This window comes from Mya arenaria, chromosome 13 (genome assembly GCF_026914265.1).
Source record: "Mya arenaria isolate MELC-2E11 chromosome 13, ASM2691426v1".
NCBI classification, from domain to species: domain Eukaryota; kingdom Metazoa; phylum Mollusca; class Bivalvia; order Myida; family Myidae; genus Mya; species Mya arenaria.
Window position 1 is genome coordinate 12,141,754 of NC_069134.1, and position 23,161 is coordinate 12,164,914.

The 23,161-nt window shown below is 34.3% G+C and overlaps 1 protein-coding gene across 2 annotated transcripts; it reads right to left on the bottom strand.

Moving 5' to 3' along the window:
- Window positions 1-1,310: 1,310 nt before the first annotated feature.
- On the bottom strand, window positions 1,311-21,277 carry LOC128214652 (tyrosine-protein kinase SRK2-like). Of its 2 annotated transcripts, none has more exons than XM_052921219.1 (11): window positions 21,222-21,277; window positions 19,573-19,768; window positions 17,578-17,695; window positions 16,807-16,920; window positions 15,854-15,957; window positions 15,400-15,555; window positions 10,444-10,608; window positions 8,930-9,186; window positions 7,252-7,402; window positions 5,928-6,059; window positions 1,311-3,713 (listed from the first exon to the last, which is right to left on the bottom strand). In XM_052921219.1, exons 2-11 carry the CDS (start codon window positions 19,733-19,735, stop codon window positions 3,535-3,537), a joined length of 1,539 nt encoding a protein of 512 aa, XP_052777179.1. In that variant the 5' UTR covers window positions 19,736-19,768; window positions 21,222-21,277; the 3' UTR covers window positions 1,311-3,534. The 2 variants fall into 2 exon arrangements, 1 of the variants encoding a protein (XP_052777179.1); XR_008257952.1 differs by having other exon boundaries at window positions 3,581-3,713; window positions 7,307-7,402.
- Between the last annotated feature and the right edge of the window lie 1,884 nt (window positions 21,278-23,161).

A 23,161-nucleotide genomic window follows, 5' to 3' on the forward strand; every position in this document is an offset into this window, starting at 1 on the left:
ATCGACACACAGATATAAACGGGTGTTAATACTGATGAAATTGCTCAATGTATCAATAAACAAGGAACGCATTACACTAATATTGATGGTCAAACATTATGATTATGAAAAATATCAGAGAACAGATGTACTGCCTAAATCTCCAGGTGGACCAGTTTGTGAATCTCGTAGTCGAAGAGAGGTTCTGGTCGCCATTCGTTATGCGCAAACCCTGACAGTCATGTTTTAAGAAACGACAAAGCGCCAGCCACCAACGTTTCAACGGATGTGTAGCAACACACATGATATTCGGCAGGTCTGGCCGTCTCCCCGACATGACAGTATGCAGCAGCATGGAGGTCTACGACAACAGCAGCTGCCCAGATTTCAGTGAGTGGTACCAGTGGCGATATAGACACAAGTATGCAGACTCATACACTCCCTTACATGACCATGTGATACTATATGGGTTATTTGTTGAAAAAGTGTTCCTTAAAACGCTAGTTTAAACATAATTTTATATATATATATATATATATATATATATATATATATATATATATATATGAATTTTGCTTGGTTAATGTATTGTCCTGCATTGCTAAACAATTGTTCGATTAAGTTGTTTAAGGTTATGAACCTCATGTGCAGCTTGTTCTCTTAGATTTCGGAAAATTTTTATCAACATAGACACGCTGGCATATTATTACTGAAATATCGTTGTGACTATTTATATATATCTTTATCTGTAAATCTGTAGAAAATATAAAAGGTAATATATACGATAATCCAACCGACCCAGATATTTCCTTTTTTAATCTAGGAAACGTATGTGTATATTGTCTTGAAGTTTGTATATATGATATGATATTGGTATAAATATTGTGCTTTATGGTTACATATGTAGTTAAGTTATTATTGATGAAGCAATATGAAAAAGACATAGGCCTGGTTATGTAAAATTTTAATTATAATATATCATGCACTCGAAATTTAATTATATACTATGAATGATATCAACGTATTTCATTGCATACTGTCATGATGTAAACATGTTAACTTATAAACTGCTAGTTATGCTCTTCATAACATTAGTGAGGACATTAAAGTATGTAATTATGTGTCTGATGTTTTATTAAAATCCCATCAGTAATTTCAAGTTATTCTCCAACCAACATTTCAAATTAAGGGTAAACAATTCCTTCTGGAGACATAAAATCAACAGACACTGTTTTAGTGTTCAGATTTATTTACAACAGAAACATTATATAGAAAATACTGCATGTAAAAACCTAACTCCATTAAGTGTTTGCACTCATGGCTCCTCCACCAATGGGCTTGCCAGACTAACACTGATCTATTTATTGTGATGGCTCCTGACGGAAACAACCGGGAACATTACATTTGTATATTTATTATTCCAAGGATATATGTGTTTTGAATAACATCACTACATACATATCGTAACATGATGGTATTTGATCAGACAGTGTTTTCGAGTTAAGTTGGCCTACTTTACCATTATATTTGGGCTTATTAATTTGGTTGTATAGCAAGTTATCATGTGCAATGGGTAGCATAGAGACATTCACACCAACACTAAAAATATTGGATTTACTTATGCTTCACCAGCTTGATAGTATAATAAAGCAAAAATAAACACTAAATTTAAGATTATTTAACTGCTTTAGTTGAAAGATAGACACATTATTTTGAATATACAATTATACATACATATTTTTGATGATTGTCTCGTACACAGCAATGGATTGTTTTATCAAATCAAGAAATAATAATGTTGTAAACTTTTTAAATCAGATATCAAGATACAATACAGTTCCGCAGACATTATATGTTACCTACCTTACCACAAAATACATATATGTTATATCAATCAATATTCTGACTGCAGCAAGGTCCTGCCTGTAAAATTGTTAACAAAACTTAATATTTTGCATTGTGTTATTGAAAAATCTGTGGGGTCACATTAACAAACAGTCTCAAGTCTGGGTCTAGACTCAAACAGCAAAACTACAGATCTTCATTTCAAAGCATCTTTTCTTCTAGTCGAGTATTGATGGTGAAAATAGCTCAATTGTATTACTATGCAAAATCGCACAATTGTTTACATTTATATTTGTAAAACGAATGAACAAAAAAAAAATTCTTTATTTAAAGTTCTTCTCTGAGTTTGAGTCTAGAATTGGACTGGAGGCTCTATGTAATCACCGCCCTTGGTGTCCTAGAATCATTTATTTACACATTCAGAATATACTGTAAAGCTGGTATCTGCTATTGTTATGTGTTTTTTTTCCTTTTAAATCTCAATACACCACAAGAAACAAATATTGTGTCCAAAGGTACTTTGTGTTGAGGAGGAGCAAAAAGAGATAGTTGTCTGGTACTGGTTTTCCGAGGCTTTCAATACCAATACCATGATATATTTGCTATGAGCGTCTTATAATCCATTCGCATTCGGTCAAAACTATCTACTTGAATGTCCAGTTTAAATAAATCTGTTTTTAAACTCATAAGCACACATATAAAAACGCATACATATAATGAGATAAGATATTAATCACAGCTTAGAAAACATGCATAGTCATGTACTGTCTTGAATAGCACACATAGTAACTGTTACATTGTACATAATTATATATACACATCAACAAACAAATAGCTCTATAATATAATATATGTTTAAGTTTCTAAAATAAACTCTTCCAAAACAATACTTATGTACATGGATTTGTATAAAATATATATAAAAAAGACTAATACAAGACTATGAAAACATGTATACCAATAACTGCTTATCAGTAAATCCAAAATCAAACGTAAAACGGCTGGTTAAACATCATGATTATTTTGTTTTTATTACTTACTATTTCTTAGACAATTGTCGGACAGATAAAACCTAGCTAATGTAGGGTTTAAACGTGTAACCTTCTGCCTTCTTAGAATTAAATTCTTAAGATAAGGAAATATTTCTTTTGTTTTATTTTCAAGCTTGCTATATGATTAGGAATACAAAATTCCTAAAACTGCTTCAATAAAACACATTTCTAGCATTTTGTCCAATTTATAATATTTAAATCCTTCACAGAAAAATGCAATGTGACCTTTTAACCCTTAGCTCCCGTCTTTTTTCTGCAGTACTCCACCCCTTTTCAAATCTGCTTTAATCTCTACACATGATGAAAATACTTTATTATGGTATAACATGATATATTTACATAATTTCAAACTTTGCTACATAAAAAATGGAAAACAGAGTTGATGTTTATTTCATGGCACATCGATCTATTGCGAACAAACTAATGACAAATAAATATTGTAAACACTATCGCAATGTTCAACAGGTTCAAAGTAACGCGAGATGAATTAATCTTGCATCAAGTAGCATGGCCAAAATAGCCTGCTAAAATACTGCTCTGAACCAAATGGAGATTAAATAGTAAGATGCTACATAAATCTTATAATAAGTGTTCAAATTGTGTGCAACAATATCAGTCACAACTCTAATTATTCAACATAGTCCTTATTATATTTCCGTTATGTATTGACAAAGAAGTCATCGAAAAAGCACTCCAGGAATTCAAAAGTTGGTCGGTTTTCCTCACGTTTATCCCAGCACTTGATCATTATTTCATACATGGCGTCGGAACATTTCAGCGGTTTAGGCATTCGATAACCACATTCTACTTGGTTGAGAACTTCTTTGTTTGTCATTCCTGGAAATTACAGGATATGGGCATGCATGGTTAATGCATACAAGCTACATTAAGATAAGTGGAAGTTAAGCATTGTTGAATTGGCCCATCCAAGTATATTGAATCAAAAGCTGCACATAATTGTTATTTTTCAAAAAATATTTATGACAGGAATATAAACATTCTTAAAAAATATATCAATTCAAATATATAAACAAAAGATTCAAAATATTATACTTAAGGAAGCAATGAAGATAGAAATTGTGAAAAAGAAGTTTAACATAAATCCGGCACATAAAGTTGAGATGACAAAGATTACCATGCCGGAAAAGTTTCTGGGTTTATGCAACATTTAATTTCATGTAGTTTTCGTTCTGAACATATTGCTTACTGTGACAAGAGCACAACATGTGGATGCCAGTAATTGTCTGTTGTCGATTTTTACTTCAGTTGAAAAGGTCCATATCTCAATAATTACTAAAGTCAAAGTTATGATCTTGCTACACGTGTGTATATTGCCTCTACCAACATGTTTACCAATTTCCATGTGAATATCCCAGAAGGACAAATTCTAGGTTTAACACAGACAGAGAAAACGCTATAACAAATAAGCACCCAAAGCAGGCAATACAACACACCAAGATTGATTCAAGACAAACCAGAATTATCACTGGATGTGATTTATAACCTCACTTTACTACTTTCTTGTAATGAAAAGTATCACCGGGAGTAATGTATGCTCCTTGAATGGCATATGTCGTCGGTGAGATGACATCAATTAAGTTGATGGTCCAAGTATTTACTATAACATCTGTGAAATAATGCATGACAGTTTTTTTCAGTTATAAAAGCACAGTTTTTTATTGAGTAAACCAAACATAAAAAGGTTTCTTTTGTACAGTAGAAGTCAATATTTGTAAGAAAAACTACAGAAACAAGTCCTATAGTCTAAAATTAAAACATATACCCCGTTTAATGCCACAGGGCAGCAAAACGAACATCCACACCCTAGAAGCACGGAACCACAACACACTACATATCTAATATATTAAACTAAGAGCGTTATCAAGGATTGTTAGGTACCGCATTGGACCAGTCAGCAATTTAAAAAAAAAAATATTGGGGTTTTAATTAAACTAGTTTGTGTGCACAATTTCACACTTATCCTAACAATCCCGATTGAAGTGAAAACGTCAATGGTTTATCTTATTCAAGTATACATCGACTTGAGAAAACTTAAGAAAAAAAAATCATAATCAAAACATAATAGGTATACCCTAAGTACTTCTATTATTAGGAATCCAAACTCCATTTGCAGACGAAGGAACACAATTCATAGTACCTAATGCAATCTATTTTATGGATAAGATGCAGTTAATGTTTGAAACGATAAAAATCCCACACAGTCTGCCTAAGTAAATAAGAGGTTTAAAACTGAGTGATCATGGAGTTTCAAAATCAAAAGCATCTTTGTATTAACTCTCGGAATGAGCAATGAAAACATTAGCAAAAATAAAATTATATTTAATACACATGTTGCTAAATATAATAACACATTTGTGCAGGGTTTTTGCGATTTGCATGACTCGGCGATCATCAGTTTTGCGGCCCGGGCCGATTATCGATTATCAATTTCCGTAGAATGTCGCATGTGAATTCAGTTTTCGTCTTTGAATAAAATTTGGCGACCGTATTGTACAGTATATGTTTTAAGTTTATACAATTCTGCCACATCTTTTGTTTTGATTCTGGAAAGTAGACGCTGGATAAAAAATGCCACCCTAATAGTCTTCACTGGTTATCGAACACTAGAATATTTTTCTAAACTGCGTTCGCGTTTACCTCCCTCATCGATTTCATTAGGCATTATTTTACGGTCGCCACATTTAATAATCGATAATTTGCCCGGGCCGCAAAACTGATAATCGCCGAGTCATGTAAATTATTGCGAAAACACTGCACAAATGTGTTTTTATATTTAGTAACATATGTTAAAACCTCTAAATATTTGCTAAAATCTTCTTTCAAATGATATACATATGTAAAATATTGAAACAAAGTGACGTCATACGCTGTACCATTTAGAGTAAACCAATCACATAGTATAACCAGAGCAGTCGCAGACTGACATATTCCCCGCCGAATTAAGAACAGTATTAACTATTGTATTACAAGATGTAGCCAATCACTTCAGAGTGATTTCTTTATTATCACATATTGATAACGTTGTTTTACCTGGGTATGGTACTTGTCCATGTGTTGTGATTTCCGTGAGCAGAATGCCGTATGACCACACGTCAGACTTTATCGTGAATCGCATGTAATTAGCTGCCTCTGGGGCTGTCCACTTGATCGGGAACTTGGCTCCTGCACAATAAAAATGTTGTGATTACTTTTACTAAAACCGTTTTAACCGTTGAAATTTTTTATCATAAAGCGATGACAGTATCAAAACTTTTTTAAAATGTAACAGGCATTTAATATATTTGGAATGCGACACATTGACACTACCAAAAGTGACATTTATTTAGAATTTCATAGTTCTAAATTTAAAGAAATACAAAAAGTACAGTTTCAGGAAACGTCTTACTTTAAGCGAATTATCAACGATAGCAATTTAGAATTAATATAGTATACATAATGTCATGTACATTTAAATAAAATAATTCAATATAATGGAAGACTTCAAAAATAGAGAGAGAACCATGCGAAATTGGGCAATATATATTCACAACTCGAATTTACACGAAAGATCAGTAGTCAACCGATCAAATAAAGACGTTGAAAGAAGAACATAAGAACAAGGTTGGATTTAATGTTGTCTATATTAATACATGTATGTAACAAATCATAACACACACACACGCACGCACGCACGCACGCACGCACGCACGCACACACACACACATAATGCACTATGCATAGGTAATGAATATGTATGTTTGGACACTTTAGAGGGATAGCGGTACCATGTTTAGGATTGCACTCGTCATCATCAATTATCCGGGCAAAGTCGGCAACTTTGCAAATATTATTTGCACTAACAAGGACATTTATTGTTGCTAAACTTTTATGGTTAAGCTTTTTCCTTACCAGATAAGACATTCCTGCAGCAATCAAAAAAGTGTTAGGTGTATGCAGCAATTAATTTAAGCCCATTTATCCAAAGAAGACCTTAAGATTCGCTTTCGGTTGTGCTAGGCATTTCAATTGGTTCTGATTTTCACTGCTCTGAAAGGAATAATCTTGGATCTATGAGAGTTTTTCCAGCAGCTACTACACACAACGACAAAGGATTTGATTTTCTCTAAATGAAAGATGTTTCTTATTTCTTAAGCTTTCCCTTGCATTAACATTAACAAAATGTTATTAATTAATGCAAGAAAGAGCACAAAAACTTTGTTATGAAATTTTCATTCAGTCTTTGAAAATAAAAGGAAAATATTAAAAAGTATTTTTGTGAATGTGAGAAGCAAGGCCAACTGATGATGCCAAACAGCATAAGCATGGTGCAAATGTCGCATCCACTAAGCATTTTAGAGTAAATGGGCTCAATTACCATGCGCGGTATATTCAGTATCTTCAATGACGCGTGCAAGACCAAAGTCGGCAACCTTGCAGACATTATTCTTCCCAACGAGGACATTTCTTGCCGCCAGGTCTCTGTGGATCAGCTTCTGCTGCTCCAAGTATGACATGCCTGACGCAACCTGCAAGTTTTTTTCAGCACACTTGGTTATTTGCTGAACGTCAAACTTCTGCACCAGTGTTAAACCTATCAAATGCGATTATATGCAACATTGAGATACATCCAGATAGAATGGAAGAAACTAGAAAAGGTTGCAATATCAGCCAGTAATCTTTATGCTTTCTTACCATGCTAACTTGTACTTGGCTAAGAAACACACTAGCATTATTAAAAGCTTGGCTCATTTTAAAATATATAATGATATTCATGTTGACAATGTTTTGCATCTGTGCCTATGGGACATTTACGCTTCTACATTGTTATGATGACATTCATTCTCAATGGAAGATATAATTCTTATAATCTAAACCATCAGACACACTAAAGTTTGCTTAAATGTTTTGTTTGATGGACTAGCACTATACTGTAAACAACAATACAAAACCTATTACTGCTGAATATTCATATTTAGTTTTGTTTCATTTCTAGTATGGATTAGAGGGACCGTATATTGTGTCTTGTTCGCAACGCGCCAGGACTGTAACATAGTATGTATGTCGTCTGCTTATTGTTATAGTTAGTGAAATGGAAACCAACATCGTGCTGTTTCATTCCGAGTACTCGAGTAGTGAATTAGTATTCGAATACTAGGACAATCGATCGAGTACCCAAGCACTCGAGTACTCGATGTCATCCCTAAATTATTTACTGATAGTAACTGTATATATTTTTTATAAAACTCAATTTGTGAAAAGTCTAGGTATTATTAGTCTGGAAAATTTTGCTAAATTAAGCGAAATGAAATTGCAAAAGGCCTTTCATAAGTTGTTTACCATCTTCCTGAATTTTGATATTGTATATATGATTTTGGATACTTTGTTTGTTTCTTTCAATAATAATATATGTTAAAACCAATGGGAATTCAATACAGAGCTACGTAAATAGGTGTAAAGCAATACAACAATTAGCATGCAAACAGTACACTATGGAAATATGTTAAAATAGGCAAATAAAGTAAACACCACACTATATTATATACTGCATCTCACACTAATAACATAATAATATTGCTACTCGCTAAAATGTATATCACCGTATAGTCCAAAAGTTCTTTGATCACCCTAAGAATCGTATTCGAACAAATAATAATAATAACATTTTCAATCATCATTATACGAGTAATAATAACTTATGGTAAAAAACAATAAAAATACTTAGGAAAATTTAATTTAAACGAAAGATCAATGACCAATCGATCAAACATTTAATAACCTTTAAAATGGATACACTTCAACAATTTCACGCCTTTCTGGATTGACAAATTTCTTGAATCAAAAGTCTTGCGTCATAAGTCGTTCAAACATCAAAGAAGTCATGTTATATATGTACTTATATGTTTTTGGAATATGACAATATATTTAAATAAATTAAGAAAAAGTAAAATTCAAAACTACATCTAATCATTTTACATGTTATGAATAAACCACAAAACAAATCAGCCTCTCAACATTGATTCTGAGTATAACACATTTTGAAACAAGTCACCCACCTGTCCAGCGTAGTCCACCATATCTGGGAACTTCATGTATCGTCCGTCTCCCTCCCGCAGGTAGTTGAGCAGACTGTCATTGAGGAGCTCAGTCACAATGTAAATCGGCTCCTCCTTCGAGCAGACGGCGTAAAGACGCACAAGTTTGTCATGGCGAAACTGCTTCATGATCTGGGCCTCGGCAAGGAAGGCCTCCGCCGTCATTGTGCCAGGCTTCAGTGTTTTTATAGCGACATCTGTTGTGTTGTTCCATCGTCCTGGTTGAAAAATGGATACTCATATAACTTTTTAATGTAACATTACGGTTATAATGAACGCTGCTAAAAATTTATGTAACCACAAGAGCGCCGCCAATCAAAAGCCAACGCTAGTGTCTTCTTATTTTTAAGGAGCATTTCTCAATAATTATAAAAGTCAGAATTGTGCTCCTTTCTATTCATATGCGTATTATCTCATGCAATTTGGTTATCTACTTTCATTCGTATACCTTGCACGGTGTTTGAGTTATGGCCAAGGTTCAAGATTTTGCCAAATGACGACCACAAAGACACCAAAACTATGACAATATCTCCACTTTTCTTTTTTTAAACAAACAAGCTTAAATAACAGTGTTAACAATTACAACTGTTCAGATTTCATTAATTTTCTTTTCACATTTTTCTTACAGTGGCTCAAAATATATTATGCAAATCTTTAAACAAATTGCTATAGTATTGAAGCACTTTAACATTCATTTTAATGCTCATCTTGAAATGAAGATAATATAAAGTTCTAGTATATGTCTATGTATGTGATTTGAACCAGCTACCACTCATCAAGAAGCATGTGACAACGAATGAACATGAATTTATAATCAGTAGTTTGGACAGAGTTCACGTCAAATGACAATGATTTGTCTCTCTTTAGCCTATGAATGATTGCAATCTGACTTTAATACCTCGATTTAAAGCTGTGTCACATACTTTGCTGTCAACACTGATAACTTGAGTACATATTGAAAAACACGGATCGTCTGTAATCACAGCTATTGATGTTCAGTTCTTGTTAACTTGAATACAATAAGGAAGAACTTCATCACAAACAGAAATCCAGGATCTATTTCTCTAGTGGCAGTCACCTATATTATATTCCTTTATACCACCGCCACCACCTCAGGATCAACACTGCACGACTGGATAACACTATACCTTTCAGATCTCCTTTCACTTAGAACATCTTATGTTTTTGTCAATTATGGCTGAGCCATTTCAATAGTTTCATTGAAACATTTTATAACAAAATTTGGCCAATGAAATGATACAGTAAGTCTGCCCCTTCTTCCAGTAAGAAAACCTTAATACAAAGTGACTTGCCCTCATTTCATTTAAAACATTGAAACACTTTTTGTTTTTTGCTCCATTGATTTCGTATTCAACGTGTGTCCGGAATGCAAATAATGTCTCGAAGGAAACCTGATGCTGTCATAAATATGCACTATAATTCAAACGTGATCATGTAAAGTAGATTTATTATACCTTTCCAGACTTCCCCGAACTGACCGGCTCCAATCCTCTGTGCAAGCTGGAGCGAGTTCCTGTCAATCTCCCACGCATCCTTAGTGTCCCGACTCAAATCAACCATTACCGGGGCAGCTCGATAACACGGTGCTACCAGTGGCCGACATATACCACCCGCTTGCACTGGAAAGAGGACGAATAAAGACGGAAATGAAATTCTAGAATTATGGATCTTATGAAAGGTATAGTGTCTGCCATTTTCAACAGTCATTTTTCTTTTTCTATTTTTATGACCAGCGACATTCCCTTTTATTTCCCTGTAAACATGAATTACCAGTAGTCAAAATCCCCTAGTGATACTAACAAATATCACGTAAACATTTTGAAAATAAGAAAATGATGATTGCATGAATAAACAATGAGTATTGTTCATAATAACAAAAGCTTTCCAGAAATTGAGAATTATGTTTGGATTGCCATAGTCTATATATTTAGTGAGTTTTGCATCCTGATTCAAGTTCTTGGCGGGAAGGTTCGTTCCTATTCTTTGCAGGATGCTTGAGAAAGCTACCATTTGAAACGTCTTGCTACGTTTTAACGATGTTAATAAGCGCAACTTCTGAGTTTATAATGTACTCGTTGATTCTGCTTCGTTAATGCTTCATTGGCGTCGCACTTGCATCATCCATTTGCATTACATACTTCTCTATTTGGCAAGCTGACTGAGTGTACCCTTTCTCGTAACATTAGTGGCTTATAACCCCATAAAAACAGTATTTGTGGACGTTGTCAGTTTCTGTACAGTCAAAGCCAGATTTCTTTCTTTTCTGCCTGACAAACCATTAATCTTATCATTTTTTTTCCTTGCATGAAAGAGTTGGGATTCAAAAACACTTTTTTCCAACGAAAATAGTATGCTTTACCTGCATAGCATGTTTTACAGAAAAATCGAAAGTTTACTTCCTATATTGGTGTTGAAAGCAACCTGCCGGTCTAACGTTGTAAACTGACCCCCATAGAATAAGGACCCCCCGGTCATTATTTTATATAGAAAAATGACCCCTTTCTATAAAATACTGACACCCCTTATAAAATAATGACCCCCCGATTTTATCTATAAAATATTGACCCCCTACTAACCTGTTACTAACATACTCTATATCAATTCAAGTCACTGTCGTACTTCTATTGCTGATATTTGTTGTTGATGTTGTTATTTCCCAGTTTTATGACCCTCCCGCCTCTATACGAGGACATTATGGTGTGGACATACCAGCTTTACATGATGGAGGAAGACACCAGGTGCCTTCCGGGCAATTTTCGGGCTCAGGTGGGCATCTGGGTAGAACCACCGACGTTCCGCAAGCTAGCTGGTTAGCTTCCTCACATGAAAGATCTTGACCGTGAGCCTCGGTGGCGCAATGATAGCGCACTTGCTTATTAAAGCGGATAAGTCTCACCAAAGGGATATTGTTTAACCGTATCAACATGGCAAATAGAAACAGATTACTAATGGAATGGGGATACATAAAGGAATCCTTTTGCAGCTTGAAACCCCTGCAACTTTCAAGGTTCACGGTAGAACATACTTAGAACATAGATCACGAAACCCTTGCTTTAAAGGTGCATGACTTTTTGTTTAGAACATGTTTTAGATCTAAATCTTTTTGTTACCTATAAAGGTATCATGCTATAAGTATTTCAACAGGCTTAAGTTTTATTTTTCCAAGATTTTTCCAAGATTCGTTGAGATAGTACCTTTAACAGCCTCGTATCTTTGTGACATCGCATTGTGTTACGCATACATGTATATAATTATTAATTTACCTTCTGTACAATATAGTGTAAGCATTCTGGAACTTATAGTAACGGTGATTTTGTCCAAAATGTTAGAAAAAACCTCATTTTGTTATTGCATCATTTGCTCATTACGAAAAAAATGCTATTGACGGTAAAATAGTTCATTTTCTAGAGAGCAAGGTTGTAAAAAAGGCAATTCATACGTGGAAAAGCACAATGTTTTATGCCACCCCTGAAAGTGATGTCAAATACCCTTAACCTTCTATATGTCACTCATATATACCTCCAAAAATGGGCGAAACGGGTGGGGTAGCCCAGTGGTTTTATTACCTGTGACGCTCCTCGTCGTTAGAAATTATTCAAAATTCAGTATATTGTTGAAGAGACATCCTTCTTTGGATTTGGGGTATTTGTATCACTTTTCAGGCGTTTTTAAGTAGAAAGAGTAAACAATGATATCAATGTAAGGCATAAAATATGCAAATCGGGTGTGGGGAAGTCCCATGTTTTAGGACATGTGACGCCAATGACAATAAGATGTTGTTCGAATTTAAAGGCCATAACTCCCGAACAGGTGGAGCAAATCCATTTTTTTCTTTCTGCACAACTAGGCATCGGTAGTAGTAATCCCCGAAAGTTTGAATCAATTCCGTAATAATGAATGAAGAGTTGCGGTCACCAAAATGTTGCACGTACGCACGTACGGACGCACGCACGGACGGATGCCATTACAATATTCCCCTCCGATGCCTATCGGTGGGGATAATTATGTTGTACGTGTACCTTAGATGGGTTAGGGTTAGGGTTTGGGTTAGGGGTCGTTATTTTATAGGGGGTCACAATTCTATGTGAGGGTCATTTTTTCTACGTGTGGGGGAGTCATTATATAATGACCCCCCGGTCATAATATTATGACCGGATAGTCACTATTTTATATAAAATAATGACCGATGGGTCATTATTCTATGGGGGTCAGTTTACAACGTTACACCGGCTTGCATTACTGCTAATTGGATATAATGTACACCTGAATGAAAGAACAAGTGTATAATTAACCTATATTACACTTTCATATTGTGAAAGCTGTGTGACAATTTATTGACATCTTGTGAATGCTGTGTGCAATAAAGAAAATGGCCATGTATTTTTACTTTACAAAAATGCAAGCAGGAAAATCAAACTTTGTGGAAATAAAAACTATATAATTTGCTATTATATTAACAAAACAAATAATAGGATATCATACCCAATAAAAAAGTCTATAATGAGTTTTTTCTGCAATGGTATTTGTATTTTTATACTTGTAGGTTTTTGTTTTTGTAAAATAGAAAAAAAATGTTCGATTAGGCCACACCAAATTGATATTTCGTTCCGCGGATTTACAGCTCCTATTTTTTTGAAAATTTAAAAAAAATATTTTTATTTTTTTGTGCGCCCGCACCTCCATTTTGATCGCTAAACATATTTTTTTCAGGTAATAATTTATTAAAAGGCTAAAAATAATCAACTATAATTTTTCTACGCTAGTTTTCGTGTTTTTGTAAAGGGAAGTTACCGATGCGTAGTGTTTTTATACTGAATATCGATCGGTTTAGCATGGGTTTCAATAAATTCAATCAAAATGGCGGCTTCCGGTATAAACAGTGTGACGTCATTGTCACACGTCATTGTTGATCGTCTCATGCACTAGAGGATCATTATTTAAAGCAATCATTATGCAATAAAGCATGTGTATCTGAGACTGGTAGCGATTATATTGCGTAATTAGTGACTCGTTTTGAATGGAAATCGGAATGATTAACTTAGTACTATTTTATTCAAGTCATAATACAAGGGACCAAAATTTTACCTCGTTACGACGATGCTGAAAATGACAGGTCAACTTAACTGGAATATGAGTCGTTGTTTGGCCAAAACTGATGTATTAAGCTCATTTTTGATCAAATTCTGACAAAACAACAGTTTTGAATAAATATCTTTTCACGAATACTAAATAGCGATATAAACACTGGTCTGGATATACCTCAACACAAGTAAGCCTAAGTTTATCACCTTATATTTTGTTTTTTATTTGAAGCATAATCCGGGATTGTAATGCACTTGTCAATTGTAAAGACTGCCCCGCCCAACCCTCGCCCTTGTTCCAGGGGTATACCGGGGACAGCAGAGGCAATGGGCTGTGTTTTTACCTTTCAGGTGGCCCCGCAGTGCCTAGTGAATGTGGTTTTGTCTTCATATTGAAAATAGTCGATAATGGGCCTAATAACATAGGTATTCGGGGTTGCGGGGCCATTTGGCAGGGATTTTACCAGCAGTGTGTCCCTGCAGGTCGGGTATTTTACCCGGGTTTTGAGAGACCGGAAGTCAAAGTCCCCGCTATTCCGGACTTGGGGGGGGGGGCATATACAATTGGCTGGTGCATAAAAACATCTAAATAACCAAAACATGTACTCTGAAAAATACCCTTGTTCTTTTTGTTTTAAAAAGCACATGTCATTGCATTTCCTGTGATAATAAAAACAAAATTTAGTCTTATGTTATATGGAGTCTGATGTTTGATGGTGCCTGTGTAAGCGATATTTTTTTACAAATCCAAAATCAATGTTATTTCTAAATACAGTTGCATATTATGTTAAACTGATTCAGGTAGATTTTAATTGATTTATATAAGTTGTTTCAAACTTTTTACTAAAAGCAGGGTTATTTATTATTATGAATGATTGTCATATTAAAGTACGTTTTAATTATATAAGAAATTAGATTTATCCATATAATGTTTGTACTAAACACGGATGAATTAATAGTATGTATTCCGACATTTTCCCAATGTCCATTAGAGGTTCAGTTCAAGATGGCATTAAAATGGGTTTAAGGGCAATTATTTTGAACAATCTTTCTTATTTATATTGAATATAAGGAAAAAATTAATATTCGCTCTTCGCTCGCTTCGGTTTTTATGAAAACTGACAAAATTTGTTGTTTTTTTTCGCTCGCTCGCTCCAATTTTTTTTGGCAAAAATCCGAGGAACTAAATATTAATTTGGTGTGGCCTTAAAGTAAACAAAATAGTTGACACAATGAGCAGGAAGAGTCCGCAAATTGTAGAAATTAAGTATTTCATTCCTTTAATTATAAAATGTTCATGTACTCGAGACTTGATTCTTAATGGATCACCTTTATAATGGTCCACAAGTTCCATCATACTCTTGAACTGTCGTCTTTTGTCAATGTACACTCCGCCTCCATCCATGTTGCAAAGCTTGTAATGTTTGGCGCAATCCGGATTGGCCATGTTTTGGTCATAGTCTCGAATGGACAACACATAGCTCCCTGAATGCGGGAAATAAATATGAATGACAAACATTCTACATAAAAATAATTTCATAATACAAATATATGAAAACATGCTGCATAAGTGATAATGTAATGTGTCTGCTTGAATGCTATATGTTTTAGAACATAAACAAGCTACACAAAACTGGGGACAACTGTTGACTATAGTCTCAATTAACCAAGAGATTCCAGTTTAAACAACTAGAATGGATACTTCCATAAGGCCTCTTCTATAGGCTTAACTAGATTTGAACTAGTAACAGATATGATATAACCGTATACACAATCGACTCACCCGGACAACTCTCGCTCACCCGTACAAGGAAAGCCCCAACAGGGTTGTCCTTCGTCAACAAGTTTCTCTCTGCCTCCTTACGTGCCACCCGTCCGAAAAACCAGCTGCAGTAGACAAATAAGAAAATCAGACTCAAGTTAATTACAGAATCAGACATCAGTTTCAATCAGAAAATCAGAACAAAGTTTCGATAGAGAATCAGAACAGGGTTTTCAACAAAGAATAAGTACAAAGTTTCAATAATGAATCAGAACACAGTTTCAATAAGAAACACAACATATTTTCAAAAGATATCTAGAGCTGGGTTTTAATAGAGAATCAGAACACATTTTAGCAGAAATCAGAACAGGCTTTCAAAAGTCAATTTAAAAAGGGTTAAAATGAGAATCTGAACAGGGTTTAACATTATAATCACAACACAATTTCACTGAGACTGAGAACGGTAGTCTTTAGAACCCTGTCCCATTAAATTGGGTTTATGTTTGAACTTTAGGCTACTGAGTTTGTTTCTGTAGCTTTTTATATAAATTTTCAACAGGAAATCCAAAAATGGTTTCAATAGACAATCAGAGCAAGATTTAATACAAAAATAGCATTGGTTTCAGAAGAGAATCTAAACAGGGTTTTAATGCTGAATCAGAACAGGGTTTCAGAGGAGAATCAGAACAGGGTTCAAAACAATACAGTATTTGTCGACACTGAGCCCTTAACCTCAAATTTATTATATTAGCTCTGCTAATGAAGTAGTGGTTTAACTCCTTATGATAAAAGAGAGTATCTGATATGATGATCATCCGTAGAATGTGTTTTTATGGCATAACCATTCAGTCCTCGATATTATACAGTCAATATAATTATTCTTATATTTATAAGTTGATAATGATAGCAATCTAAATTTATTATTCTATGTCCTTACGTTAACATCATTATCTCCAACAATTGCTTTCACTTACTCATGTGACTCTAGACTTTCCTCCAATGCAACATAGTTCCGTGGCACGTAACCCTCCTTCTGATGATTGTTACATTTTGGATATATATGTCGCGCGTAACACCAGTCCTCATTGCTGGAAGTTACAGTTGAATGTTAAATCTGACAAGAACGGAAAAGATCGGCACTGGTTTCTCAGAAAAATGGAAATGTGAAGATTAAGAAGAGCATATACCGTCAAAAAATACGTCCTTCTTAATTTGAAGGCACCCAGTTTGGTGATAAATGGTTGAATGCTACGCCAAATTTAGAAAGCGAACATTGTTAATACAGTTTTTACCAATTAAAGGGTGATAACTCTCGATTAACTAAGCCAAAACGGCTTGTTATCGATCCTGACCGAGATAGTATGCCCATACACATTCTGACCAAATTTGATAATGATTTCACAAACATTCCTTAAGTTATTGATCGGACAATATTGATTTTAGATAATTTCTGTAAGTAAAGGATGACGGACTTAAGCGATGCGGCTGGTCAACGAACGTAGTCAAGATATTATTCCGATACACATTCTTACCATATTTAGTGAATATTGGACAAAGGATTCTAAAGTTATTGATCGGACAATACCAATTTCAGTTACTGTGGCAAAATGTGATGGTTTTCGAGCTATGTCCAAGGTTAATATTTTGTACATCGACACCAAGGCTCTAATAATACCCTGCCTATTTAATTGAAAAACATACCCGCTAAGTAAAGGGGCAATACTGTATATCATCATATATCTTACTCTTCAGTTATGCCCTCTATAAGTTCGAGAACTTCGCCTTTGCGGAATGTGAGGTCTTCTTGTGTTCGGGCATTATAGTCATAGAGCGCGAAAACACGTTTCCCTCCGCCACTGCCTCCTGTAATATAACATAATGACTTTTGTGACTAAGATATATGTCCTTTTCGACGTCTAAGTGCTTTCAGACTCTCGGGTGGATAGGGGTGGGGGATAATAGTACAAATGTTACATGAGCATGTCTCACTTTCAGCTTACTAGTGAAAATAACTTCTTTTTCAATTATATTGTCATTGCTATGTAAGTATAAGTATGAACAATTATTGTTTCAAGTAATATCAAGCCAACCACTCACTTGAAATGTTTCGTGGAAAAAGTCCCTTTCCTACATACCCCCAATATATATTATTCATTAGCTTCCTTATACTGAGGAATTTATCAATTTTTATGTTTGAAAATTAGAATACACATGTAATGATAATGTCTACTGCACACAATACCACATTAATTGAAATGATACACAATCACGGAGTGTGATTCATAAAAACATCATTCACGAGGTGGTGTTGTAGCTACTGTTTTGTACCATATTGTCAAGGAAAACGTTCAATTAGTAGGGTTTTTATAAGTAGATATCGTTAAAATTTACCCCCACACCACTTATTGCATGGTTAAGTTCCGCCCACTATGTGACAGTTCTGATATAGGAGTAGATGTGCAGACGAAGAAAGCACTCCCCAATATGGTACAAGATACTGGAATATTAAAAGCAAGAAACAAACAAATTAATAAAGAGAAAACTAATCAATTAATCGTTCTTTTGCACTCAATAGTAGAAATAATTCAACAAAAAGAAGGAAACAAGAACTGTCATATTAATACACCAAGTTACCGTGAGAGTCCTCATTGACCAGAAAACCATTAGTATTTGGCCCTATTGACAGATAGCCTTTAGTATATAGCATATTTTCATCACAAACTTTCCATGCAATTTGGAAATATTGGTTGCAAACATTTTGAAAGAGCAGAGAATGAACACAGGAAGATATTAAGTCATTGCAAGATGGAGTAAATGTCATTTCATGCCTACTGTACTTTTAATGTGATTGTTGGGCATTATTGACATGCGTGTATGCTAGGATTCAATTTGTTAATGAAACCCCTCAATGAAGAAAGAAAATAACTATTTATTTATAACTTTTAAGTGAATGATGTAAGTAATGGCTTTATGTTTATAAGCGTATTGAAATCCTGGCATTCATTATAATAGGGGTAATCTGTTGTTTGTAAAATTGCCTACCAAATATGAAATGCCAAGATTCAAGCGTACATCAGTTATTGACCTTACATATGACCTACTGACCTTAAAATCAAAAGGGTTCATCTACTGATCATGACGAACCTGCAAACCAAGTTTGAAGTCCCTGAGGCTTATTGTTGTTTTTTTCAATTATTGATTGGAATTAGATTTTCATCGTTATGTCACAAGGACCCTGACCTTTGACTGTCTGGCGGACCTCAAAATTAATAGGGTTCATCTGCTGGTAATGGCAATCGGTCCCTGCCAAGTTGTAGATCCCTGGGAATCAAGCTTTTTTAGATATGGATCGGAAAAAGATATTCAGTTAGGTTACCACGACCTTGCCCATTACCCACTAACCTCACATTTAATAGGGTTCATCTACTTGTCATGATCAACATGCCTACCAAGTTTAAGGTCCTTGGGTTAATTAATAGGACACTGGGGGACGCACAGACGAATGGTTCGATTTCTATATGCCGTCCTTTTGGGGTAATAAAAATAGGAGGTAAGAAAGTAGGAAAACGTAGGAACAATAAAAAAACGTATTTCTCCGAGTGTGTTATTCTCAATTAATGAATAATCTGATTAAATCGTGAACGGTAAGTGGGTCTTAGGCAGCAGTAAAGGTTGTCCCCTATAACTTTGTATGTTACCCAATGACACAAACTACTACAAACACTAATGCAGTGTATTACCCTCAACATCAGAGTTCTCCCCAGGCTGTGGTAGATTAACGGGGGGGTTGGTGTAGTCGTTTTTCTCACGTGGTTTGTCCCCGTTTTCCTCGCTCCTTCCTTTAATATCGGAGGACTTCGACTCTGATGTGTCCATCTTGGGTTTGGATTTTTCACACCCCATGGCTTGGTTTCAGAGGTAGATCACTCAGGTATGCTTCAGGTATTGATCGTATAGTATAACATTGTAGAACTTAAGTGCACAATAACTTAAAAAGCAGCAAGGTGTGATAAAGGAATGATAAAAAAATCAGAAAACAATAAAAGCACTGCAATACAGCCGTACTCAAGTATTGTATACAGAGATAAAGACACAATATCTAGCTTAACTACTTGCTGTCTAAATGTATTTTATTATTGTACCATAACTATGCATCATCAGACATGAACTTACAAGGTCTCACAAGGGAATAGAAATGAAAACACATTTCCCTTTATACAAGCAAAAATACGTACAATTTTATTTGCACCTTATATAATAAAGAACTGTTATGGTTAACATGCAGCCACTCACAATCAAACAAGGAACTGTATTCAGGCCACTATAAAACGATAAGAGATTCAAACTATTCACTTAAGTAATTATTACATTATGATTTAATGAAAACAACATTCTAATTTTGATTAGTCAGTGTGTGTTAACCACGTGATAAATTAAGTCATATATGCTACGTCAGAAGGCATTATTTTGTTTTAAACGAAGACTTAAATCAAAGATAACTTTTTTTTTACTACACTATTTTAAATGGAACAAAGGGCAGTCTATGCCGCTTAAAGAGTCACACCTTTGATTCATTACCGGAGTTTGATTAGGTGATTAGTTTCATCAAACACTTGGACTAATCTGTTTCGAAAATAATTTTTTGACAGTGCTCCGTCAGACAGTTGTTTTGTGAAAACGTTTGTCGAAGTGACTTAAGAAACTACACTCTCAATCAAACTTTGGTAAAGACCGAAGGAGGGGCTCCGAAAGCGGCGTAGACTGCATTTTATCACGTGGTATACACACATCGTTAGTTATAACAAAGAAATTCGGTCATCTAAGAGTTGGTTTATTAAGTTAAATGTCACAAGAAGTATCTTTAATAAAGATAGTCGGCCGTGATAAACGTGTTATTTTTCAATACAGAAATGTTTTTACCCCTAAAAAGGTACCGAAACCCCATGAGCTGCATTAAAATATTTATTGTACGGCCTCAATAAAAATTACCTACAGGAACTGAGTTCTTGAGAACATTCGTTTAGACTATAATGATCGACCTTGAAGGTAGTAAGCCAGTTTACCTGTAATTTGCAACCAAACGATATAATGCAATATAAAAAATACCAACATATCATTATAAAACTTATATTTAACCAATTAAAGGTACATAATACTACATAAAAAATCTTTATTCTGCTTTCATTTTACTAGTTATTAAGAACTTCCTGCTTTGTCCATATGGTCAGCAGTATCCATCTATGTCCATATCGTCAGCTGATTGGTCAGCACTTTAGCACGTTTTTGTATAATATGTCTTAATGCAAGGAATGTAAACAAATCAGAAACGTATTACACCAAAAACAATTAAGTCCAAAAACAATGTGTACACTTTTTTATCGTGTTTAACCTTTAAAAGATGATCTGTATTACTTTTCTGGAAAAGCCGTTCACGGGGAAATAAAATTATTTAATATTTAAACAGTTACAGATCTAAAGGACTCGTTTCCGATACTCCGAATTTTAATTAACTTTCTTAACAATTACTAATGGGATTTCTAGTTCAAGTTTATGATGATCAATTAAAATCTTGATTTCATTCGTTTCATTTCTGTGAATTTCACAGGAAGTCAGTGTGAATTCTAACGGCTTAACTGCCGCAAAAGATGCATTTTTCTTCATGCTTCCTTTTCCTGACGGTGTCTGCTTCTTTGTATAAACTAGTGTTGTGCCGATGATCGATTACAATTGACAATTGATCGGAAAGGAATAAGTCGGCGACAGGGACCTGGTTAAATAGCCCCCAAGTCAAAAAGCCCCCATTTTGGTCAAATAGCCCCTACATTTTGGTCAAATAGCCCCCATTTGGAAAAAAATGGTCAAAACGCCCCCAATTTGATCAAAACGCCCTAATTTTTGTCAAATAGCCCCCACTTCTTTTTTTATTTGAAATTAAATTTATTTATATTAAGTTGTAATATTTTTAAGATATTTGAATGTAAGCTGTAATATTTTTTAAGATATTTGAATACATATTTGAAGGTGAGTTGAAATTTGTTTAAGATATGTATATATTTTTCCGTCTGGTCTCAGAACAACGCTTGCAGCGTAACCAGGAGGCAGCGTACAGGCCGACACCGGCCTGCTAAAAAAGATTTCCTCTTTATATGTGCACATCGCCCCAAAAACAAATGAAACAGACGATAAGTGACAGCTGCATAAGGACCTTTTTACGATGTATTGACATACAATATACATTCTCCATCTATGTAAATATATATATATATTGTATTGTACAATGAGAATACATAATACATTTTACCATACATTGTAAATGTGTATTTAAAAGATGTGAATAATGTGTAAATTATTTCAAAATTAAAATAAAGTTAAATTGTATATTTTTGGTGTTCCTTAATTTTGGAACGAGCCGATTTTGCGAAAATGCATGGAAACCCGTTATATAAGATTGCTGACAAAAAAAATAGATCGCAGATTTTTATATTCAAGTTCAAAAATTGATGTTTTAAGCATTTTGGTTTAAGCCATAAAACTTTAAATTTCGAACGGAAATATGAAAATCTGCGATCTGATCTTTTGTCAGCAATCTTTTATCACTGGTTTGCAGATATTTACGCAAAAATTTGCTCTTCCCAAGACAAAATTAAAAAAAGTTGTCAAAACAGTAAATCTGTGAGAGTGATGCGTAATCAATATTAAAATAAAGAAAATCACCAAATAAACAGCAACTCATGACTTAGAAACATTTAAAATGTAGATATAATGTAATAATATATTATTTGTAAGTAATATTTTAAAACGTTCGTTATTCTTACTTAGTAAAATTTTCAGATTTATTAATATACAAATAATGTTAATTGCACTTCATTTTGTAAAAAGGTTTAAAAGTGTTTTGGAATAACATAAGTATGCATATTTTCAGATTTATTAATATACAAATAATGTTAATTGCACTTCATTTTGTAAAAAGGTTTAAAAGTGTTTTGAAATAACATACGTATGCATACATACATATAAAAAAAATAAAAAAAATGTGGGGGCGTTTTTTGGGGGCTATTTGACCAAATTTAAAATGTGAGTGGGGGCTATTTGACCAAAATGGGGGCTTTTTGACTTGGGGGCTATTTGGCTTGGGAGCTGCTTGACTAGAAAGCGGCGACGATCGATTGTGAAATTTGATCAAACGATTATAGAAACAAGGGACGTAACCGCTGCCGACTTAATTACTTATTTCTTGTTAATACTAGTTCATGAGGAAATGTAAAGGTTTAACGATGTTTAGTTATGTACTGATATTCTTATCGAGTCAGTAAGTCACTACAGTACCTT